Genomic DNA, 25,923 nt, shown 5'->3' on the forward strand with positions numbered 1-25,923 from the left:
CGCGGTTCTCCCTGCCTCCTCCAAGATCTTTGCCAGGGGTTTTATGCTCGGATCCATGCTTGTTGCCACGGGGAATTCTCGTTGCCTTAGGGAATGCTCGTTGCCTAGGGGTAGCTAGAGATAACCCACCGATGGCCATCCCTAGGGGCAGCATTTGCTGGCAGACACTAGCCCGCCAGCACTAAACTCCTCTCCCCCGCTACTCTCTTATATTCCGCTCGGCTGGCGTAGTTTTGCGGAATGACGCGATCATGTTGTGATGTCACGGTGCGAACGCGTCATTCTTCAATAGTCCATCGGCCAAGCGGAGTGCAAAGAGGAGGGAGCAGTGGCATGCGCCAGAAAATTTTCGGGGTAGCCAGTCTACACAGTGCAGCTGGCCCCGGAAATCTTCTGGGCATACCACTGAAGTGGTTAACAGTTATGCCACATTGTGCAGGAAGTGACAATCTGTCTCAAAGTTTGCATACTGTACCTGTAAAATATTAAGGGGGGAATCTAATTAGCCGTGCAGGGGATAGCTCTGGAAGTCATGCCTGGAGCTATTCAATAAAACAGCCTTTTTCCCATGCATTAAACACAAGGTTAACCCATGCAGTCTGTTTAAAATGTGGAATGTATGGGTTTCCCTGCTCGTTAAACCCCCAGTGGTTTTCTTGTAGACTTTTTTCACCCAGCTCCTGAGGCTACAAGGAAAAGATCTCCCTTGGGGCTTAACACGTGGGTTAAACCCCGCTATCTGAATCGGGCAGTGCGCATGTATTGTGGGAGGAAATTGGCATACCCAAAAGAAACCCAAGCAAAGATGGTAAGTTTATACCAACTCCATACAAATAGGGTTTATTTGGGAATTAAACCCAAAACCATTGTGGCACCATGCTGCTCACAACATAAGCCTGGGATCCCAACAAACACAAATAGTAAATTGAAAACCTGCATCTGGTCAACCTGTTGGGCAGCTCTTCTCTATGTAGAGGAGGCATTTTCAACATAAACACCATTATGTTCATGGTGACCTACAGTACATATGACTATGTACACTTCTCTCTATACACTTTATGCAAACCTTAAAGTGATATTAAGTGTAATGTCCCGTTAGGCCACGCCCCATCAATAATGCAGCTCCACGTCTTGGTGTGGGCGAAAAAGAAATACAACCACCTTTGAATTTACTTGTATTGAAAATACTTTGGTTTCATAGGTCCTGCTCTGATTTCGGTCTTATAACTTGCTGATCTGTCCTTGTTCTGCAATGTTTTTCATGTAAGTTGTTTTGGTTTTTTTAGTGTTCACAGTTCACACTGTTCCTGTTTATTGTACATTGTACAGTGCTGGCCTTGTGGCCACTGGTGTATTTACAATGGGCGCAGTGTGTGCGGTGCACACGAGCCCTCTGGGTCCTGGGGGGGGGGGGGGTCCACACGGGATCCGGTCTGAAGATCGACAGAGTCTAGGTCGACAATGTTTAGGTCGACCACTATAGGTCGACAGTCACTAAGTCGACATGGATGGAAGGTCGACAGGGTTTCTAGGTCAACATGTGCTAGGTCGACAGGTCTAAAGGTCAACATGAGTTTTTCACATTTTTTTCTTTTTTTGAATTTTTTCATACTTAACGATCCACGTGGACTACGATTGGAACGGTAAAGTGTGCCGAGCGAAGCGAGCCATGCGAGGGGACGCGGTGCACTAATTTGGGATCCCGGTCACTCTACGAAGAAAACGACACCAAAATAAATAAATCCTCATGTCGACCTTTAGACCTGTCGACCTAGCACATGTCGACCTAGAAACCCTGTCGACCTTCCATCCATGTCGACCTAGTGACTGTCGACCTATAGTGGTCGACCTAAACATTGTCGACCTAGACACTGTCGATTTGATGAACCACACCCGGTCCACACACCCTGAACCCATTTTTTAAATACTCACTTCTCCGGAATCCCCCGTCTGCAGCAGCATCTCTAAGCAAACTCCGGTAAATGGCGCGGCGCCCATTTTTCCAGAGATTTGCACATGCGCGGTAAGGAAATCTAAGGCATAATGGCTGCCATGCCATTTTCCTGGAGATTTGCGCATGCTCTAGAGTCCTTTAGTGACCCCAGTGCCCAGAGTCTACAACGCTGCCAGCTAAAGAGGAGTGGGCCAGACGGAGTTTGCGCACAGGTCTCCACCTCTCTTGTAGTGCCCCTGCTTGTGGCACTATGTAAAAGTTAAAGATAATAATAATGATGATGATGATGATAATAATAATACTATATAGCTGGATATCTGTTTTCTGTTATTTTTTATGGGCTGAAACTTTGCTAATTGTATGTGTTTAATGTTTATTCGTCTACTGAAATCACTGACTGGAGCTGCTTGTCACTACAGTCCTCGCTTGCAGGGAGCACTGTCAACACCCAAGCACTGCCTTGTTGTAGTGAACAGCCCAATTCTCTCCACCCACCCACCCTTTTGTCCCCCCTCCACCTTGTCATGATGTCACCAGCCGGCTTTGTCGCTGTTCTAGTGGCACTGTGAGCAGGTGAAGAGCAATGAAATAGAGGGAGCATCCTCCTCATCCTCCAGACATCAGCAACGTGAATACAGCGTAACCCAGCACACCCAGCATAACACAGCGTCATACAGTATACAGCATCTGCTGATCTTTGCGTTCACTGATCAGGATTGAAGATGGGCTTCTTCTGCTGGACTGGATGCCTCGGCGTCTGCCTACAGTTGCTCCTAGGAACAGCTCTGAGCAATCTACCCACTTGTTATGAGGTGAGGCTAGGATTTGTCTAAGCCTATTAAATGGGATCCGTGTAGCTCACATTTTGCAATACAGGAGAAGCTAGACCGTAATTGTTGTGCCAAATCCATCTCTAGTGCAGGGGCTGCCTGTGATCATACTGCACAGTAGGGCACTGTATATAGCGACAGAGAAACCTAAATTCACCGAGCAAAGACACATTACCTATTAGTTATTAGGGGTTATGCATTCCGTATCTGTGTCAGGGAAACGTACGGAGCTGTCAGAGCCCCCAGCACACTGGGCTGTGCCCATGAGAAGCCTGGTTGGTCTGGCCCTTTAAATAGTAGAACTGTATGTGTACAGCTGTTATCTTCTTGGATAATACTCGATTCTCCATAGGATATTAAACGTTCATTTTCATATAAACATCGTAACTGTACGTTTCCCAGCAATGCTATTAGGTTATTCAATAGTAGTGTAGAATATCCTAGCCAAATGTGAATGGAAAGAGATCCATTGCAGTGCAAGCAGTTCCCTGTCTGAAACATGACTCCTATAGCAGTCATTCGTATCTGCCTGGTAGCAGCAGTGCTTGTCTTGTGACAGTAATCTGCCTTTCCACTCTAATATCCTAACACTCACTGCTGGATGCACAAAAGGCAGCGAGGCTTCCTGCTATCATTATATAAGCCAAGCTAAACAGGAGGCAGTGGCAAACGCAGGATCTCTAGAGGGGGGTTTCCAAATGCATTCCACAATCTCCCACTCTGCGGAACAGAGCAAGTGCTGGAGTCTGGGGGAGTGGTAGAATAATCTAGTCACGACCCTGGATATTAATGTAAACATTGTTGTTTTTTTAAACTGGATACTGTATGGACTACAGTATTTATATTTAACACAAAATTTGAGCAACTTGCCAAGAGAAGGGGGGTTTCCGTGCAATCAGAAACCCCCCCATGCGTTTGCCTATGGGAGGACTGGAGAAGTGTTGGGCTGGGGATGGTAAAGGCACATTAACCTAATCTGCTTGTAAAAATACAGTAGCCAGGACACTGAGGGTTATTGTACTTTGATGATGAAGCCTAATTTATTGACATGTGTGTGCAGGCAGGGTTTGTGTTTAGAAACAATTGAGAGCCATAAGTACAGGGCTTCATGACAGTCTTATCTAATGTGACCCTGTTTCCTCCTCCTCCCGTCCAGTAGGCTTCTTATTAGATACAGTTAAGAATGTAACCTACAACTCCAGCTTGTCAGGAAACATTCCTAAAAGCGAGGTGACTACATGAGTGTGTAGTTTGATAGAGTGTGGGTCTGTGTGTAAATCTGTGTAACAGATTTGGTCAATAAAGTTGAGCTGTTAGTAAGCTGAACATGTTAGTAAAACTTACAGATGTGTCAGTAAAGTGTATGTGTGTGATATACTGTATTTGTCAGTGAAATGTGTGCCATATGAGTGCTGCAAACGTAATTGCTTGTGCTTTATGAACAAATGTTAATAAAAAAAAATCTGCATGCTCTATGTTATGCATCAGCAATGTGTTTGTGCATGCAGTAGTACAGTATCTTAGTAAAACGTGTTCTCTATGTTTTATGAATGTAGAATGGGTGAGCGATATGTCAGTAAATTGAGTGTGTGAATTGTCACTGTACTAATCAATACAGGCACATACATTATATTCATGCTAGGCAATATAGACACACATTTTTATTGCCAGGTATTTATATAGCGCACACGTATTCCGAAGCGCTTCACCGAGAATATTTTTAGTCCATTTACATAAGTCCCTGCCCCAGTGGACCTTACAATCTATTTTCTCTAGTGGATGCTGGGAACTCCATAAGGACCATGGGGAATAGACGGGCTCCGCAGGAGACTGGGCACTCTAAAAGAAAGATTAGGTACTATCTGGTGTGCACTGGCTCCTCCCTCTATGCCCCTCCTCCAGACCTCAGTTAGATTTCTGTGCCCGGCCGAGCTGGATGCACACTAGGGGCTCTCCTGAGCTCCTAGAAAGAAAGTATATGTTAGGTTTTTTATTTTACAGTGAGACCTGCTGGCAACAGGCTCACTGCAACGAGGGACTAAGGGGAGAAGAAGCGAACCTACCTGCTTGCAGCTAGCTTGGGCTTCTTAGGCTACTGGACACCATTAGCTCCAGAGGGATCGACCGCAGGACCCGTCCTTGGTGTTCGTTCCCGGAGCCGCGCCGCCGTCCCCCTTACAGAGCCAGAAGCATGAAGATGGTCCGGAAAATCGGCGGCAGAAGACTTCAGTCTTCACCAAGGTAGCGCACAGCACTGCAGCTGTGCGCCATTGCTCCTCATACACACTTCACACTCCGGTCACTGAGGGTGCAGGGCGCTGGGGGGGGGCGCCCTGAGCAGCAATAAAAACACCTTGGCTGGCAAAATAATCACAATATATAGCCCCAGAGGCTATATATGTGATAATTACCCCTGCCAGAATCCATAAAAAAGCGGGAGAAAAGTCCGCGAAAAAGGGGCGGAGCTATCTCCCTCGGCACACTGGCGCCATTTTCTCTTCACAGTGTAACTGGAAGACAGCTCCCCAGGCTCTCCCCTGCAGTTTTCAGGCTCAAAGGGTTAAAAAGAGAGGGGGGGCACTAAATTTAGGCGCAATATTGTTTATACAAGCAGCTATTGGGGAAAATTCACTCAGTGATAGTGTTTATCCCTACATTATATAGCGCTCTGGTGTGTGCTGGCATACTCTCTCTCTGTCTCCCCAAAGGGCTGTGTGGGGTCCTGTCCTCAGTCAGAGCATTCCCTGTGTGTGTGCGGTGTGTCGGTACGGCTGTGTCGACATGTTTGATGAGGAGGTTTATGTGGAGGCGGAGCAGATGCCGATAAATGGGATGTCGCCCCCTGTGGGCCGACACCAGAGTGGATGGATAGGTGGAAGGTATTAACCGACAGTGTCAACTCCTTACATAAAAGGCTGGATGACGTAACAGCTATGGGACAGCCGGCTTCTCAGCCCGCGCCTGCCCAGGCGTCTCAAAGGCCATCAGGGGCTCAAAAACGCCCGTTACCTCAGATGGCAGACACAGATGTCGACACGGAGTCTGACTCCAGTGTCGACGAGGTTGAGACATATACACAATCCACTAGGAACATCCGTTACATGATCCCGGCAATAAAAAATGTGTTACACATTTCTGACATTAACCCAAGTACCACTAAAAAAGAGTTTTATGTTTGGGGAGAAAAAGCAGGCAGTGTTTTGTTCCCCCATCCAATGAGTGAATGAAGTGTGAAAAAGCGTGGGTTCCCCCGATAAGAAACTGATAATTTCTAAAAAGTTACTGATGGCGTACCTTTTCCCGCCAGAGGATAAGTTACGCTGGGAGATATCCCCTAGGGTGGATAAGGCGCTCACACGTTTGTCAAAAAAGGTGGCACTGCCGTCTTAGGATACGGCCACTTTGAAGGTACCTGCTGATAAAAATCAGGAGGCTATCCTGAAGTCTGTATTTACACACTCAGGTACTAGACTGAGACCTGCAGATAGTGCTGCTGCAGCGTGGTCTGTAACCCTGTCAAACAGGGATACTATTTTGCGAACATAAGACGTCATCTTATATATGAGGGATGCACAGAGGGATATTTTGCCGGCTGGCATCCAGAATTAATGCAATGTCCATTCTGTCAGGATGGTATTAGAGACCCGACACTGGACAGGTGATGCTGACTTTAAAAGGCACATAGAGCCTTATAAGGGTGAGGAATTGTTTGGGGATGGTCTCTGGGACCTCGTATCCACAGCAACAGCTGGGAAGAAATTTTTTTTACCTCAGGTTTCCTCACAGCCTAAGAAAGCACTGTATTATCAGGTACAGTCCTTTCGGCTTCAGAAAAGCAAGCGGGTCAAAGGCGCTTCCTTTCTGCACAGAGACGAGGGAAGAGGGAAAAAAGCTGCACCAGTCAGCCAGTTCCCAGAATCAAAATTCTTCCCCCGCTTCCTCTGAGTCCACCGCATGACGCGGGGGCTCCACAGGCGTAGCCAGGTACGGTGGGGGGCCGCCTCAAAAATTTCAGCGATCAGTGGGCTCGCTCACAGGTGGATCCCTGGATCCTTCAAGTAGTATCTCAGGGGTACAGGCTGGAATTTGAGGCGTCTCCCCCCCGCCGTTTCCTCAAATCTGCCTTGCCGACAACTCCCTCAGGCAGGGAGGCTGTGCTAGAGGCAATTCACAAGCTGTATTCCCAGCAGGTGATAGTCAAGGTGCCCCTACTTCAACAAGGACGGGGTTACTATTCCACACTGTTTGTGGTACCGAAACCGGACGGTTCGGTGAGACCCATTTTAAATTTGAAGTCCTTGAACACATACATAAAAAAATTCAAGTTCAAGATGGAATCGCTCAGGGCGGTTATTGCAAGCCTGGAGGAGGGGGATTACATGGTATCGCTGGACATCAAGGATGCTTACCTACATGTCCCCATTTACCATCCTCACCAGGAGTACCTCAGATTTGTGGTACAGGATTGCCATTACCAATTCCAAACACTGCCGTTTGGACTGTCCACGGCACCGAGGGTCTTTACCAAGGTAGTGGCAGAAATGATGATACTCCTTCGAAAAAAGGGAGTTTTTAATTATCCCGTACTTGGACGATCTCCTTATAAAGGCGAGGTCCATGGAGCAGTTGATGGTCGGAGTAGCACTATCTCGGGAAGTGCTACATCAGCACGGATGGATTCTATACATTCCAAAGTCACAGCTGGTTCCTACCACACGCCTGCTGTTCCTGGGGATGGTTCTGGACACAGAACAGAAAAAAAGTGTTTCTCCCGCAGGAGAAAGCCAAGGAGCTGTCATCTCTAGTCAGAGACCTCCTGAAACCAAAACAGGTATCGGTGCATAACTGCACACAAGTCCTGGGAAAAATGGTAGCTTCTTACGAAGCAAAATTCCATTCGGCAGGTTCCATGCAAGAACCTTTCAGTGGGACCTCTTGGACAAGTGGTCGGAATCGCATCTTCAGATGCATCGGCTGATAACCCTGTCTCCAAGGACCAGGGTATCTCTACTGTGGTGGCTGCAGAGTGCTCATCTTCAAGAGGGCCGCAGATTCGGCATACAGGACTGGGTCCTGGTAACCACGGATGCCAGCCTTCGAGGCTGGGGGGCAGTCACACGGAAGAAATTTCCAAGGACTTTGGTCAAGTCAGGAGTCGTCCCTGCACATAAATATTCTGGAACTGAGGGCCATTTACAATGCCCTAAGTCTGGCAAGGCCTCTGCTTCAAAACCAGCCGGTACTGATCCAATCAGACAACATCACGGCAGTCGCCCATGTAAACCGACAGGGCGGCACAAGAAGCAGGATGGCGATGGCAGAAGCCACAAGGATTCTCCGATGGGCGGAAAATCACGTCTTAGCACTGTCAGCAGTGTTCATTCCGGGAGTGGACAACTGGGAAGCAGACTTCCTCAGCACGACCGACACCCGGGAGAGTGGGGACTTCATCCAGAAGTCTTCCAACTGTTGGTAAACCGTTGGGAAAGGCCACAGGTGGACATGATGGCGTCCCGCCTAAACAAAAAACTAGATATTGCGCCAGGTCAAGGGACCCTCAGGCAATAGCTGTGGACGGTCTAGTAACACCGTGGGTGTACCAGTCGGTTTATGTATTCCCTCCTCTGCCTCTCATACCAAAGGTACTGAGAATAATAAGAAAACGAGGAGTAAGAACGATACTCGTGGTTCCGGATGGGCCAAGAAGAGCTTGGTACCCAGAACTTCAAGAAATAATATCAGAGGACCCATGGCCTCTACCGCTCAGACAGGATCTGCTACAGCAGGGGCCCTGTCTGTTCCAAGACTTACCGCGGCTGCGTTGGACGGCATGGCGGTTGAATTCCGGATCCTAAAGCAAAAGGGCATTCCGGAGGAAGTCATTCCTACGCTGATAAAAGCCAGGAAAGAAGTAACCGCAAACCATTATCACCGTATTTGGCGAAAATATGTTGCGTGGTGTGAGGCCAGGAAGGCCCCAACAGAGGAATTTCAGCTGGGTCGTTTTCTGCACTTCCTACAGTCAGGAGTGACTATGGGCCTAAAATTGGGTTCCATTAAGGTCCAGATTTCGGCTCTGTCGATTTTCTTCCAGAAAGAACTGGCTTCACTGCCTGGAGTTCAGACATTTGTAAAGGGAGTGCTACATTTTCAGCCCCTTTTTTGTGCCTTCTGTGGCACCTTGGGATCTCAACGTGGTGTTGAGTTTCTTAAAATCAAATTGGTTTGAGCCACTTAAAACTGTGGATTTGAAATATCTCACGTGGAAATTGGTCATGTTATTGGCCTTGGTTTCGGCCAGGCGTGTGTCAGAATTGGCGGCTTTGTCATGTAAAAGCCCTTATCTGATTTTCCATATGGATAGGGCAGAATTGAGGACTCGTCCCCAGTTTCTCCCTAAGGTGGTATCAGCTTTTCACTTGAACCAACCTATTGTAGTGCCTGCGGCTACTAGGGACTTGGAAGATTCCAAGTTACTGGACGTAGTCAGGGCCTTAAAAATTTATATTTCCAGGACGGCTGGAGTCAGGAAAACTGACTCGTTTTTTTATCCTGTAGGCACCCAACAAAATAGGTGCTCCTGCTTCTAAGCAGACTATTGCTCGCTGAAGTTGTAGCACAATTCAGCTGGAGCATTCTGCGGCTGGATTGCCGCATCCTAAATCAGTAACAGCCCATTCCACGAGGAAAGTGGGCTCATCTTGGGCGGCTGCCCGAGGGGTCTCGGCTTTACAACTTTGCCGAGCTGCAACTTGGTCAGGGGCAAACACGTTTGCTAAATTCTACAAATTTGATACCCTGGCTGAGGAGGACCTTGAGTTCTCTCATTCGGTGCTGCAGAGTCATCCGCACTCTCCCGCCCGTTTGGGAGCTTTGGTATAATCCCCATGGTCCTTACGGAGTTCCCAGCATCCACTAGGACGTCAGAGAAAATAAGATTTTACTCACCGGTAAATCTATTTCTCGTAGTCCGTAGTGGATGCTGGGCGCCCGTCCCAAGTGCGGATTGTCTGCAATACTTGTATATAGTTATTGCCTAACTAAAGGGTTATTGTTAAACCATCTGTTGAGAGGCTCAGTTATATTTCATACTGTTAACTGGGTATAGTATCACGAGTTATACGGTGTGATTGGTGTGGCTGGTATGAGTCTTACCCGGGATTCAGAATCCTTCCTTATTGTGTCAGCTCTTCCGGGCACAGTATCCTAACTGAGGTCTGGAGGAGGGGCATAGAGGGAGGAGCCAGTGCACACCAGATAGTACCTAATCTTTCTTTTAGAGTGCCCAGTCTCCTGCGGAGCCCGTCTATTCCCCATGGTCCTTACGGAGTTCCCAGCATCCACTACGGACTACGAGAAATAGATTTACCGGTGAGTAAAATCTTATTTTCCCTACCACATGTATACATACGCACACGCGCTAAGATTATTTTTTGTTAGAGCCAATTAACCTACGAGTACATTATTGGATTGTGGGAGGAAAGCGGAGTACCCGGAGGAAACCCATGAAAGCATTGGGGAGAATATACAAACTCTACACAGTTAGGGCCATGGTGGGAATTGCACCCATGACATCAGTGCTGTAAGGCAGTAATGCTAACCATTACACCGTCCATGCTGTCCCACATATACAGTAACATTACACCACACCACACCACACAATATTTACACATATTATGAAGGAAGTTAGAGTAGGGGAGAGTACTGTAAAATTAAAGTGATTTAGTAAGCTGAATGTATCTGTACGTACATACATGAAGAATAAATTATAAGATGGAACTTGTATTCTGGGTACACCAACTTGGGGATAAATTTACTAAGGTGGGAGTTTTTTTTAGAACTGGTGATGTTGCCTATAGCAACCAATCAGATTCTATCTATTATCTTCTAGAAGCAGCTTGATAAATGTTAAGTAGAATCTGATTGGTTGCTATGGGCAACATCACTAGTTCTAAAAAAACTCCCACCTTAGTAAATTTACCCCTTGGTATGTGTGCATGGCCCAGAAATTTTTGGACATGTTGGTAGACGTATTTGAAGGGTATGCACTCTCCGTTTGTAATGTATTGGTGTTCCTGCCTGATTTGGCAACCTACGCTGTAATTTAGCGCAGAATCTGCGCTTCCCTGGCCAACTTCATATATGTATAATACAATAATGCCATACTTACCTACTCTCCCGGAAGCTGCGGGAGGCTCCCGTTTTTTGGGGTAGCCCTCCGCACCCCCGGAAGAGTGGGCAGGTCTCCCGCATCCTGCTCGCACCCTAGTGATGCGAGCAGGATGGAGAGATAACCTCCAGCATTCGCGGGTCCGTCGGGTGGAGAAGGGGTTAAAATTACGCAAATCGCGTCATTTTAGCCCCGCCCCCTTCCCCGCGGACCCGCGAATCGCGGCATTTCCCGATGCGGGGGCTGGGCTTAGTGAGGTCACAGTCCGGCCCCGAACCGCCGAAGACACCTGCAGCGTCTCCTCTCCGGGCTTCTCCCGGAGAGGAGACTTACAATGTAGGTAAGTATGATATAATGCCAGATATATAATTTAATTAAAAAAAGTTAAAACCAAATTCAGCTTATGACACACTGACTGAAGGGGCTAATTTAGAGTTAGATGCTATTTTGCCTGGGTACAGAATTTCCAGCTGAGCAAACTATGACATTGCAAGGTGTGCAAATACAAATATTCTGCATGCAGGGTGAATACTGCATACTTCTGAATGCTGTACATATATACAGGCCAGTTCTGTTTCTGCACTGTATTAAGAATTGGGTTAGGCCATGCACTTTCATAACTGAAACATACGTTGCAAAGTTCGCAATCCATGCATTTTGTTAAAAATGTGATTCACTAAAATGTTACTTATGGCAGCATCACTTATTACTTTTCAATGTGTTTTGAATGAACAAAGAGTGCATTCAAAATCCAATGCACTGAATGATATGGTACCACTGACCATTCTGATATGGTACCACTGACCATTCTCCGTAGATAATATAGTTTGTCTCATTTTTACAAAAGTGCATGCTCCGTAGGTTCTATCAGGTAATATAACGTTTTCCTTTCATTCGGTCAGTGTTATTGCATGTGCAGTCAGCATGCAAGGAACTATGCTATATATGATATAAATGCTGTTCCTGATCTGTTTGCTTTATTAGATTGCATGTAATATGCTGCCTGCCAGCACTCTACAAAGGGTAGAAAATTGATTGTGTCACACACTGACCAACCATTGACTACGTCCATTATTAAACTTGTATAAGCAGGGATATCGATGAATGACAGCAATATAAAATAATACGGATGGCCTTCCATGCCACCCAGGACTGCATGGGAGATCTATTGGGCCAAGCATGTTGTGAATACTGGTGTCCTCTTTACGTGCTGCACTGCCTGCTATAAGCCTGGAGACTTACATATTAAGTGCTAATACATTTTGTATTTCCATAATAGATTTTTGACCAGTTCATGCATTTTTAGTTTATTTTGGTCCTTCCATACCTGAAACATAAGTGGGAAAAATTATAGCACTGTTGCTGCCTTCTACATGGTTATGTTGTGTCTAGCATCCACTTTTCTTGCCTGCTTCAAACTTGTATGTTGTTAAATCTCTCAATACTGTAATGCTGGGTACACACTGATCGATATATCTGCAGATATATTTATAGGAGGATCGGGAAGTGTTTTGTGCATCCACGAACTTGGCGGGCATTTTCATCCGCCTGCTCAGTTGAGACGTCAATCATCGCCAACCTCTGCAGCATGTGTACGGGCGGTTGGCTGGCCACCCATACACACACATTGATGCACCAATATATCTGTAGATATATTGGTCATCATGTGTGCAGCAGGGCCGACGCGATATTTCTGTGAACAACGGCGTTCACAAACATATTGTTGGTACACACTGGCCGACGGGCCAGCAATTTATCGGTCGTTCAATAGAACGGTCAATCTATCAGGCACTGTGTACCCAGGTTAAGTCCATGTTTTTTAAAGAGGCAATCATTTACATGGCAAAATCAACCTTCCTTTTTCTCACACCCTATTACATCCCCCCCATATATCTCCCAATATTCCTGAGTTATGAACAACCATGTGAGTGCGGTTGAGCAGATCCTGGCAAGGTTTGGATAGTGTGTTGTATTGGAGGCATGGTTTGGGTATAATGACCAAGGCTTTTTTTTAATTGTAGTGAGGTATGAAATATGTGCCTATCACAAGCTATGCAGGCCATACATCTACGGCCTCTATTCTCTGTTCTGCTGATTTAATTTGTGGATCGGTGGCCATCAACGATCAATGATCCATCAGCAGAATTGAGGAAAACAGCATGTTAAAGATCCCCAACTCGCCGATCTCTGCAATTTCTTTTATAAAAATCGGGTACATCCAAAATGTTACTCCAATATCCAGACCTTATGGGGAAAGGTTCCGATTTAAGCCTGATGTATGGTTCCTGTGACAGTACAGGCTGTCATGACATGTGAAACTGGGAACTCAATTGAAATAAGTTAGGATTGAGTTGGTGATAACAAGACCATAGCTACTCTGCACAATACACAATACTCCAAGTTAGTGTTGTAAAACAAAGTTTAAACCAAACAAGATAAAGGGCATGCCCCACGCCCACGTGATGCAATTTTCCCTACTATACAGGTTTAAAATCTTCTAAGTAAAATCAGTCACAGCTTTGCATATGTACTTAGCTATCTGATGAAGTGTAATAGCGCAGTATAGTTACATTATTCAGATGAAAAGTCTGAGATTTATCTTCATTTCTGTGTATTTTAGTTTATTCAAAATGTCTTTGGCGCTGACTATATTTACTTTTTAGTTATAATGTAATCCTATGCACCTTATTACTTATCTTCAACTTTCATTATTGAAGAATTTTCTTGATTTGTGTTCTGCCCCCTGCCCATTAAAGGAAGCCAGAATCCATGCCACGATGATTGCACCGTATTTTCGCAGCATAAAATAAAGCCTACCCATGGCTCTCCTGAATGAAATGCTTCTAATAAAGAGTAATGAGCAGGTAACAGGGGAGATGGGGGATAAAATCAGGAAAATTCTGTAAAAACAAACTTCTGGCGTAACCAGGCTTATGGGATCTATTTAATAATTCCAAAAACCTCTGAAAAGTAAATATAGTCAGGGCTATAACCAGGAATGGGGTAGCCATTTATGGAATACGGTCATTATGTCGACCACACATAGGTCAATAGTCATTAGGTCGACCACTAATGCTTAACATGCATTAGGTCGACATGGTCACTAGATTGACATGTACTAGGTGGACATGGAAAAAGGTCGACATGAATTTTTTTTTTTAAATGCAATTTTTTTTTTACTTTTTCATACTTTACGATCCACGTGGACTACAATTGGGAATAGTAATCACCTTGCCCAAAGCATGGCATGCAAAGCGAGCCATGCGAAGGGACACGGTGCACAAATTGGAGTTCCCAGTCACTTTACGAAGAAGACGACACCAAAAAAGTTAAAAAAACTTATGTCGACCTTGTTCCACGTCGACCTTGTTCATGTCGACCTATTTCAGCTGTCGACCTAGTCACCATTGACCAATAGTGGTCGACCTAATGACTGTTGACCTAAGTGTGGTCGACCTAATGACCTATACCCCCTATAGCTAAAGCAAGGTTGCTATCACATATATACCAGTCCCACCACTGTCCTGCCATCATTATCAACATCTAATTTTTTCTATTTAGAAATATATATTTATGTTTATTGAATCTCAGGCTTACTGCTGCTGGCAAGTATTGCAGATGAGTCCCCCTCCCAAAATAGCTTAGATAAAATAAATCTCTTCATGAAAGGTTGATAAATAGGCACTTATGTTCTTACGTACTCTGACATCTGACGGGGCAATTAAATTGTTCCAGGCGCCCATTAATTATGGCATTTGTTGCGCCCAATTAGACCAGGTATAGCGGCTAAACCCATCTAAACTCCTGCTTAATGTGGCCAAACAGCTGTTAGGACACCCAAACCACAGAGTATTCACACATTTTTTCTTGCCACCTCAGGAGGATGCGAGAAAAAATATATACCCCCGCTGTACTGGCGTCCCAACAGAGCAACAATTGAATTGCTACGTCAGGTGCCATCTAGTTGCAGCTGGAAGGGAAATAATTGTATTGCCCCTTAAATACCAAACCTTGATTTATTTTGAGTCAAACATTACTCACAAACCATATTAATTCAAATTTATCAGGCAAATAAGTATTCTGAATGTAATATTTTTGTTGACAAAAATGGGAACAACTTGTAAACCACATGAGACTACTCTTACAACTGACTTACGTACTTGCAATGCAGCATAAAATGTATAATGTAAAACACTCAGTATGTAATTTAAACTGGAAATATATCCATTGACTAATGTCTCCCAAGTGTTTATATACTTTATATGCTCAATTACAAGAATATGTTTCCACTTTTTTTTACATTTTATGTGATTTTATTTTATTTTTGTAATTTTGTTCATTTTCGCAAAGGAAAAACAAAATGATTAAGTAAAATAACAGGTTGTGTGTGAAGGACATGATGCAGCAAGTGGATTTTTGTATTACACCATAGATTGACTTTTTCTTATTCAGTGCATTTTTTATGCTTGATGAAATTGCAAGTGCGATAAGACTTGATCGCTAGGCTGTGATTTCTCACAGCCTGCAATCAGATCTGAACTGCGCATGTGTATGCACCACAATGCACAGGCACGATGGACCGCAGCAATGGGGATCGCCGGTCAGCGACATGATGGTGCGAGATTTCCGAACGCATGAGCAATCGCAAGGAGATTGACATGAAGAGGTCGTTTGTGGGTGGCAGTGGTCTGGGAGTGTTTGGAAGGGAGGGTTTTCTGACCTCCTAAAATATTATTTTTTAAATGTACCCCTCTTTCCATAGTATATGCAAGGCTTTATTACTTTATTCCATGGTAATAGCAGGCCCTTCTATGGTCAGTGCACAGCTAATACTGTGAAATGTCCACCCCTCTTCTGGTTGCAGATTATCAGCAATATACAGTTTTAAAAAGGCAGCGGGAATCAATACTAAATCAGGCTTGTATAGCATTGATTCGTGTTGCTGTTTTAAACCTGTCGGCCAAAGCCTCTGACTTCGACAAATTGGCCATTAGTATATAACCCCCTTGTGTCATTCCATCACTTTAAGCCTGCCTAAATAATTGCATTTAAAATTCCTGGCATGGTAAATAATGGCCCTGGAACTTGCAATTGTGGACAGCCAAAGTATACATGAAATACCAAATTAATTAAAACTTTATTCCACTGTGCTAACGATGATGAGTAAGATAAAGACTGTTTAAGACTTTGCTGTCTGAGATGGGATTTCTCCTTTTATAGGCATGCCATGCCAATGTAGGTCAGATCACATTCCCACTTAATAACTGAGGCTAGTTGTTAAAGTATTACTGTTTGGAACCTCTCTATATGCAATAAGTATGCCAAAGATAATCAATTAATACTACAATATACACAGGTTATGCTGTATATTTGTTTTTTAGTTTTCATACCAGTACCATATCAAAATTTGTAAGGGAAAATATGGAGGGTTGCCCAAAGCAACCAATCAGTAGCTAACTATCATTTATCTAGCTAGCCCCTTCTATAAAATGACAACAGCTGATTAATTGCTATGGGCAACTTCTCCAATTTATCAGTTTAGAAGGTTTGATACATCTCCCACTAATGGACATATTTATCAAATCACAAAAGACAGATTTTCTATAGCTGCTCTTCACAGCGATAGAAAGAAAACATTGAGTCAATTTAAAAAACAAACAAACAAACAAACAAACAAACAAACAAACAAACAAACAAACAGACCAGCTCCCTGATGCAGTTGCCTCAATAGAAAGAGCTTGCCTGGCAAGTTAGGTGTCACTTGCATGTGCACTGGAAGTGGCAGCTCGGACTCAGGCTTCCAGTGCCAGATTCAACAAACAATTAAATTAATGAAGTATGTTTAAAAATAAAATCCCAGCGGGGGTCAGTCGGAGGGGCACCTGGGAGCCAGCAGTGATACTGTCATAAAGACAAAATACTTGCAATTGTCGGTATCCTCCATGGTATTAATGGGCCCATCTACAGTTCATTGAGGGTCTTCAAAGATGTTCTCAGATGTCCAGTACTTAGTCATTTAAATGCTTCCAAAAATATTGCATGTACTTTGTCTTTATTGTTGAGTTATTGGAGGTGATGGTGACCACCTCAGTATTTATTGCGGCACTATTGTTTTGGAGCGCAAGTTTTTCTCTATTGTATAATTATAGTTATACTGTCATGGTGTTGTTGCAGAGCCGCCTGCCGCTGCTGCTGGGTGTCTCTGCAGCTATGCTTAACTGCGTGTGACTGTGAAGGCTGATGGCAGTTGTAAAGTTGTAGGGGGGGGGGGGGGGGGGTGAGGGGGGAAGGCAGCGCAGCCAATAATGTGCCTAGGGGCAGGGGCGGATTGGAAACAAAAAGCGGCCCTGGCAAAATTTGTACTAGTGGCCCCACTTGGGCAGCACCAGAGGTGTACGGTCTAGCCATGGGCCATGGCAGCAGCACCCTCCCCCCAAGACTTTCCAGATAGTGGGCATGTCCAGCATCAAGGGGGAAGTTAAAAAGAAATAAAATTAAATATTATGAGCACATTATATGATACACCTTCAGAATTTAGGAAACTATATCATTCTTTAGAAATATATATTTTCTTGCTTATTACACCAACCGTATCCCAATCACTATTCACTCAATCTTATATGTCAGCCAAGCAGGCAGACAGAGCATACACTAGATCATCTGCAATCACAGGCTAAGTGGCAAAGTCATTTTCATATATGCAAATTATTTTGCATCTTATTCATTATGTCTTTAAAAATGACCACGTCCTCAAACAAGACAGGCCCCACCAGTGTGTCGGCCCACCGGGAATCTTCCCTGTAAACCCTATGACCAATCCGCCTCTGCCTAGGGGCCTTAAACACCTAACTACTACCACTCAAGAAACCCTGGATGATCACGCAGGCCGCGAGAACTGGCAAGTAGGGAGAATACTAATTCCTGCAAAAACTGCAGCATCGCAGGATTTAGGGTTCTTCTCCCTTTGTCAAAGGAGTATATTTATGAATGTCCTACAATAGTTACATTTTAGATCACTGATAGGAAACATTCTGTTACTGCAATTTACCAGTAGAGATTCTCTTGAGCAGCTGGCTGGAAATGCTAAGGAAAGACTTACCGATGTGTGGGCCAGTCCTATTCCCTTTTAAGCATTTATGACCTGGAGTCTCCGCATCACATGTGCACAGTGCACTAGACGTCTGCAGTTGGGCTTACAGTAGTAGCTTATGTAGGAAAAATAAGTTGGACAAACACATTCACAGCAGAACCGACCTCCATAATGTATTCCTGAGGGTGTCCTTTGGAGTTGTACACGACCTGGCTTCCTGGCGGCGGCTGGTCCCTTGCACTCAACGGCCACTTTTTTTTATACCCGTACAACAGCCTGTATAAGAATTGTAAGCAGTGCCGATATCTATGTAAATGAGCGATTATTGGGATACTGCGCATACATCTTGGTCACACAGCACATGCGCCAAGGTATCTTAGCGATGCCGCTCACACTGAGAATTTATTCACAAAGTGATTGACAATCAAAAATGCAGGCGTGACTCAACCACTATTGTTTCAGCCTACAACTGCGATTCCGTACGCAGTAAACATGGTGCCAGTGTCTCAGTCCCCGCAGTCTCTCTGCACAACCACAGGGTTATTCATGGAGTCAGTTATGAAAGGATAAGTGACCACCGCTGCATTTGTGTATGCAGGTGGGTGCTGGGATTTGTGATGTCATTGGTGGGCGTCTCACTACATCTCCAGGCAGCTACTGCATTAGTATATTTTCCTACATATGCTGTGTACAGAATCACAGCTGCAAATACATTAGCTCTGATTCTGGCCCAACAGCAGGACTCTAAGGCTATCGGTAGGGACAGCTTGAGTAACTGGGAAATCCCCCTAATGCTATTCCTATCGTTGCCTATGACTAATTCAGTTTACCATCCACTGCCTAACCACTTAGTACAAACTGTTGCCTCATCATTACACTTGTGGGTACACTTACCTAACTAGCAGACTCTTCTCTGAGATACTAACTGCTTTACTAACTGCCTGAGCGCACAACTGTTCATTGCATACTGCTGCTGGTTATTACATGCTGGATACATTGTGCCATGGACTATGGCCCAATTCAGTAAGGATCGCAAAATTTGCTAATCGCAATTCGGTTGATTATGGAACGACTGCGCATGCATGCTAGCAAGAACAGCGACTAAAAATGCGTACACATTGTGGTCGCAATGCAGCCGCTGTTTGACTGACAGGATGCCGGCATTTATGGGCGGAAACCCGCTGTTTTCTGGGTGTGTCTGAAAAAATGCAGGTGTGTCCAGGCGTTTTGAAGGAGGGCCTCTGACGTCAGCGATAACCACTTCCAGCCTCTTGTTTAGCAAAAACTGTGGACGACCTTGCCTGGCGCAGATAGGAAAAATCTTCGATGTTCCGGGAATTGCGTATGATTTTCCGATCAGCCTGCATATTGCGGTGCATTCGCAATTTTTACAATGGGCGTTTTTTCTCTATGTCTGGGCGGCAACTATTTGAACGCAGAAACTGCAATCCTTACTGAACTAGCCCAATATCAGTATTCCTTTATATTACTCTGTCGCCTTACCAACTGAACTTATTCTGAGCATTCGGAGACTGCATGCTTTTATTAAGTGTTTATTTTAATTTAATTTTATGTATTGTACTAGATAAATGTTTAATGGTTAGTTCATGCATTGGAATTGTAAAATTATTTACTAGTAAATAGATAATATTATACAAATAATCCTATTTTTTTCACTTCGTAAGGATCAGATACGTACAGTATTATATATTGTTCGTTATGAGCGCAGTGGTATTCTATTTGGACAAAAATAGAAATAAGTAATTATCTTAAGATAATTAACAAAGGACAGAGTGCTTTACGTTAATAAGGAGGCATGTGTTCCTGCCTGGTACCTCAGCTGTCGTTATCCTAAGATACTTTGCATCATACTTGCCTACCTGACCCTCTCCATGAGGGAGAAAATGCTCTGTTCCTGGACTTTCCTGGTAATGTATGATTGCCATCACCTGTGGTGAAACACCTTTCATATCAATTAACTATCTCACCACAGGTGATGGCAATCATACATTACCAGGAAAGTCCAGGAACAGAGCATTTTCTCCCTCATGGAGAGGGGCAGGTAGGCAAGTATGCTTTACATGGGGAAGTCATTGCTGAAGACAGCCAGCAAATGCAACCACTATTGATTCCTGGCTTTAGATATGGCGGACGAGGGGGCTTCTTAAATAGGGTAAAGCAGTGGGTTTTGACAGATTTAGGTATTTTCTTCATATAATAAATAGACTGCTTTGTAGCTGTTATGCGATTTACAGGTATACCAAACCAATGTTTACATGTTAATGACCATATAATTAAAAAGACAGCTGGTATTAAATATACAACTGTCACATCCCCCAGATTCTGACACCTATGCAACCAAGATAAAACCATCAGGGATACCTTTCATAAATGTTTCTCAGTGATAAAGTGCGTTGACATTCTACTCACATACTGAGGTCCATGCATGGCATTACTAGGAGACATTATCAGCAGAGAGCTCAAGGAGCTGTTTAATCACACAAACACTATATAAAGTAACAAGACTAGATGTGGTGGTTATTAATGGAATTTGTTTGTTCTCAGTACCCTTATCCAGATATGTTATTCTACCACATATATACAGGCTAATCATTCTTGCACCATCTTACAACTGTATTACATTTAATAGTGCACTTCAGTGTCCAACAAGTTACATGAAGACAACTGGAGCTTCTTCTATAACAGTGCTTTGTAAATGGCTTGATAAACACTAGTAACGTATATCAGGCTTTATTGGTGTTGACATGACAATGTGTCTGGGACAAGACTGATAAGCTCTGTCTGATTACTGATAAACACATGGAACTTGCCATTGGCCAGCCATGCGCTGCACACACATGTTGCAATGTCTATTGGGGCCTGATTCAGAGGTAGATGCTGCTGATCGGGAGTAATCAGAGCCGGCCCTAGCCAATTTGATGCCCTAGGCAAAATTTTGTCTGGTGCCCCCTAGCTCCGCCGCTAGTTCTGCATCTGTACCTGCAACGCTCAGGTAGTGGGGCCCACCGGGGGGTTACCCTGTGGGCCAGTTCATCTCTGCACAATGCCACACAGTAATGACCATAATACATATAATTCCGCACAGTAAAGGAACCTTACACATATACCCCACATTAGTAATGCCCATAATACACATAATCACACAGTAATGCACCTTACACATATGCCCCACATTAGTAATGCCCATAATACACATATACTGCCACAGATACTGCCACACTTGCTGGTTATACAAAAAGATCAGTATCAAACATGTAGAAACTGTCCATTCTCTTCACTATTCAGTGTGTTTGCTGGTGTCTGTTACTCCCGTTAACTGCATGCACTTTACTTTATACTGTGGGAGCTAAATGCTCTGCCCTCCAGTCTGATGTGTCCAAAAGTCACGCTGCACTGATGTTTCATATAGAAATAGCACAACGCAACTTACTGACCACATTACAGTTCTAGATGGCAGGGGAATTTTACGGTATGGACTGACTAGGAAATAAAGTGTGGGGACAACACTGCCCATGTTATGTCCCTGCAGACACCTGGTGTTTGCACAGGGATAAGGGACACACACAGGATGGCAGGGTCCCCCTCCCCCATGTGCACAAGCAGTATAGGTGATGTCAGGTTTCTGTGAAGCAGTCTTCCAAAATACACATGTGTTATCATAAGAAGCCATCCAGTAATAACCTTATATAGTCAGTAAAAATGTCACAGGTCCAGGAATTACATTTACTGGGCTTCTGCTGTCTGTCTGAGGTCTCACAAGTCAGGGGCATTCAAGCATGTCAGAGGAAGTTTAAGGCACAGTGTGCATTTTTTTTTACAAATGTAAACAGCAGTGTATACAAGTACTGATTGAATACATTTGGAAAGTAACAGTTAGTTTGCGGACTGTCCCTCTCAGCATGAGATGCTACAGGGACATGCTTGGATGCCCCTAGACATGCTTGAATGCCCTAGGCAAATGCCTAGCCTGCCTATAGCTAAGGCCGGCTCTGGGAGTAATAATATGCAAATGCGGGTGTCAGCCTTCCCCTTGTTTACTGGCCTGAATGTGCAGCCATTGAGTTGTCCACTGTCTGTGCCCCTGCTGCACACTGTAACACCGTTGGTGATTCTTTTTTTTTTTTTTTACAACAGTATGCAATACACATTGTAACTGTTAAAATAAAATGTTGGTAACAGATGTTTTTATTGTTTACAATAGTAATATATCTGACCTTGCACATACCATGGAAAAGGACATCATGTTCATTAAATAGAACCGTATTCAATAGATGATATGATGAATATACCATTAACATATAAATGTTTTGGTGTTCTAATGTCGGTAGAAAAGCAGTGTAGAGAAAATCAAATATATACTGTGCATAGGGGGTCATTCCGAGTTGATCGCTAACTGCATTTGTTCGCAGCGCAGCGATCAGGCTAAAAAACGGTAGTTCTGCGAATGTGTATGCTGCACAATGCGCACGCGCGTCGTACGAGCACAATGAACGATGTAGTTTTGCACAGGGTTTAGCAATGCATTTCAGTCACACTGGTGGCCGCAGAGTGATTGACATGAAGTGGGCGTTTCTGGGTGTCAACTGACCGTTTTTCTGAAAAACGCAGGCGTGCCAGGAAAAACGCAGGTGTGGCTTGGAGAATGCTGGGCAGGTTTGTGACGTCAAAACAGGAACTGAACAGTCGGAAGTGATCGCAAGCGCTGAGTAGGTTTTGAGCTACTCTGAAACTGCACAAAAAAACTTTGTAGCCGCTCTGCGAAACAAGCAATCGCGCTTCTGATAAGCTAAAATAGGTAGGGGACTGTGGAAAGTGCTTCACTCGGCTGTTCAAACACCGACGGACAGCTGCAGCCAGCGAGGATGTGGGAGCGCGCAGTAGTGCTCACCGCTCATCGCCCGGCCATACACACTGGCCGAGTTTGAGCTCAGAGTAGCTCAAAACGCCAAAAGGGATCTACTTTGAGCTCAAAATCGGCTAGTGTGTATGGGCCTTTACAGTTAAAGGCAATATAGGACAAGTACAGGGTAAATAAACACTGACAAAAGTATCAGGGTGGCAGAAAACTGCAGGATTAGGTGCCGTCGAGGATGGTTTAAGTAAGGATGGTATTGCACATGAGGCTTAGGGATCTACTATTGTATGTCCCTACCAATCTCCACATAGTGAAGGGGAGAACAGCCACGCCGTTCGGAAAGTTAGGATTTGGAATTAACAGTAAAGGCCCACATAGACGGGCCGATGTGGGAGAGATGTGTGCTGAGCGAACTGCTCAGCACACATCTCTCCCGCTGCTCAGCACAGCGCGATCTGTGCTGAGCGTGCGGGGGGAGACGGGGGGGGCGCTCATTTCACCCAGCGGGTAAAGTGAGCGACCCGCTAGATTGGCCTGCATGCAGGCCAATCTAGCACCAGCGATAGCGATGCGCGGGGCTGCGCATCGCTATCGCTGTAGGGGGTACACATGGAGCGATAATGCTTAAATTCTAAGCAATCTAGTCAGATTGCTTAGAATATCGCTCCGTGAGTACCCCCCTTAACAGTAGGAAATAATACGCATTCAGCCCTGCCTTATGGCAGAGGATGTGCCACATTTTCCTAGCTGTCCATAGAAGTGGGCTCAGTTTTAATGATTCTGATAACCTGGTCATGTTAGTGGAGAAAACAGATTGGATCTATATGTACCTCAGGGAAACTATGTTCTAAAGAAACTTTAGTGTATATAGAAGTTTTGTGGAGCCAGTCTCGTAGGTGTCTCAGAAGAGCCGTGTGAAAGCTATCCGAGCTCGGCCTCACTTCCAAATGAATTTGCAAAATAATGAGTTAATTTGTTGTACATCTTTTTTTGTTAAGATTAGCTGAAGTGATTGTAATGGGTATAATAGACGGGGAATTGCTACCATCTTTAGTTGTTTAGCCCTTCCCAAAAAAGATAGTGGTAGACGCTTCCATCCCTTTATATCCCCAGAGAGCATGTTATTGGATTTACTAACAGTAAACCTGTATAAGTTTGCTAGATTTCGAGGTAAAACTATTCCTAAATATGGGATAGAGTTTTTAGCCCATTCAAAAGAGAATTGCGCAGACCATTAGGGACGTATAGCCCTTCCATCAAATAGTAGTGCTGTATATTTGTCCATATTGATGTGTCAACATGAAATTGTGCCAAATAGATTAATTTTTTTCAGTATTTGAGATAAAGATTGTTTGGGGTTAGCAACATAAAAGAGAATGTTATCAGCAAATGCTGATAATTTGATCTCTATTACACCTTGAAATAGCCATTTTTACTCCTTAAAATAGATGCCAGTTTTGTAGGGTTCTAAGTAAGAGGTCTAATGCCAAATTAAAAGGGAGCTGAGCGCCCTTTTCTAAGTAAAAACGGGGTCCCACAATTCCATTCAGTAAGAAAGATGTGTAAGAGTTATGATCAAAATACAGTATCAGATCAATGAATCCTCTCTCAAAACCCCACTCCTCCAATATTTGAAATAGGTGTGACCACAATACCATATCAAATGCTCTATGAATATCAAGACTCAGAAGCATGTTCCGGTCACCAGACAAACCATGTGATGCTGCCACTGCTGCGCTTATAGCTTTCCCTGCATGACGTCCTTGGACATTTTCCCAGCTGATGTTCTGTTAGGATTGAAGGAAGCATAGTTCGAAGCCATATGACCATAATTTTAGCCAACATCTTAAAATCTAGATTCAAGAGACTGACAGGTATAATAGGATAATAACCCTTGTTCTCACTTAGGGACTGATTCCGATTTGTACCCAATGTCGATGTTAACACAACTGAGCAATTATTGGTAGACTGCACATGCACTGCGATTACACTGTGCATGCACCAAGGTACAATGAGGATCTAAGGGCCTAATTCAGACCTGATCGCTGTGCTGCTAATTTTGTTGTCCTGCAATCAAATAGTCGCCGCCCAAGGGGGAGTGTAAATTCACCCGTGCAAGTGTGCGATCGCATGTGTACGCTGTGCGAAAATGTCCTGCCTGCATTTTTCCTGACACTCCCAAAAAGTTACCACCCACAAACGGCCTCTTCCTGTCAAACAGCTTGCGATTGGCTGTGCGATCGAAATTTTCGTACCAGCTTGTTGCTGTTCATTGATGCGCATGCGCATTGCGGTGCATATGCATGCGCAGTCAATTAATAATCGCCTGCTGTGCGAAAATGCACAGCAGCGATCAGGTCTGAATCGGGCCCTAAATGCAGAAAAATTTACCAGAAGGAACCATTTGGGAGAGGCAATGGGGAGTGGTGGCAAAAACCAAGGTGTGTCACAGCCATTTTAGGCGCATGTATCTGTTATCAGCTGCCATCGTGTACGTAGAGAAACATGGCACCAGCATCACTACTGCCACGGCAAGTCTGCATAGCCATAGACTCAATTGGGTAGTATTTTTTCCACGTTACTGCGTTGGTGCTGCGCATGTGTACACAGCTGCGGAGGACTTTGCGATGGCTCCGGTGGGTGTCTGTATTCTTCTCTGGGCGGCAGCTTCTCTTGCGATGATTAGCAAGTCTGTAGTCTGAAAAATCGCAACTGCGTAGGCATGTGCGTACAACTCTGAATGTGGTTAAAACTGTTTAGATTGTGCAAGGAAAATGTAAAAAAGTGAAATGATCTCTTAAAATAACAAGGAATACTTTGAAACCAGTGGAGGAAAGATGTATAGGTAATCTAACCTTATGCCAGTCATGTTGTCTGCCAAAAATAATGTGACTTGAATTATATTTTTTCTCTGACGTCCTAGTGGATGCTGGGTACTCCGTAAGGACCATGGGGTATAGACGGGCTCCGCAGGAGACTGGGCACTCTTAAAAGAAAGATTAG

At 44.4% G+C, this 25,923-nt stretch overlaps 1 protein-coding gene across 1 annotated transcript in view; it reads left to right on the top strand.

The window, feature by feature from the left end:
* The first annotated feature begins 2,493 nt into the window (after window positions 1-2,493).
* ELAPOR2 (endosome-lysosome associated apoptosis and autophagy regulator family member 2) overlaps window positions 2,494-25,923 on the top strand; it is a 181,398-nt gene continuing 157,968 nt past the window's right edge. Inside the window, exon 1 of the mRNA XM_063926927.1 lies at window positions 2,494-2,766. Within this exon, the coding sequence (XP_063782997.1) occupies window positions 2,677-2,766 (90 nt within the window). The 5' untranslated portion in view covers window positions 2,494-2,676. The remainder of the gene's footprint in view (window positions 2,767-25,923) is intronic.

The sequence above is a fragment of the Pseudophryne corroboree genome, chromosome 6 (genome assembly GCF_028390025.1).
Source record: "Pseudophryne corroboree isolate aPseCor3 chromosome 6, aPseCor3.hap2, whole genome shotgun sequence".
Lineage (NCBI taxonomy): Eukaryota > Metazoa > Chordata > Amphibia > Anura > Myobatrachidae > Pseudophryne > Pseudophryne corroboree.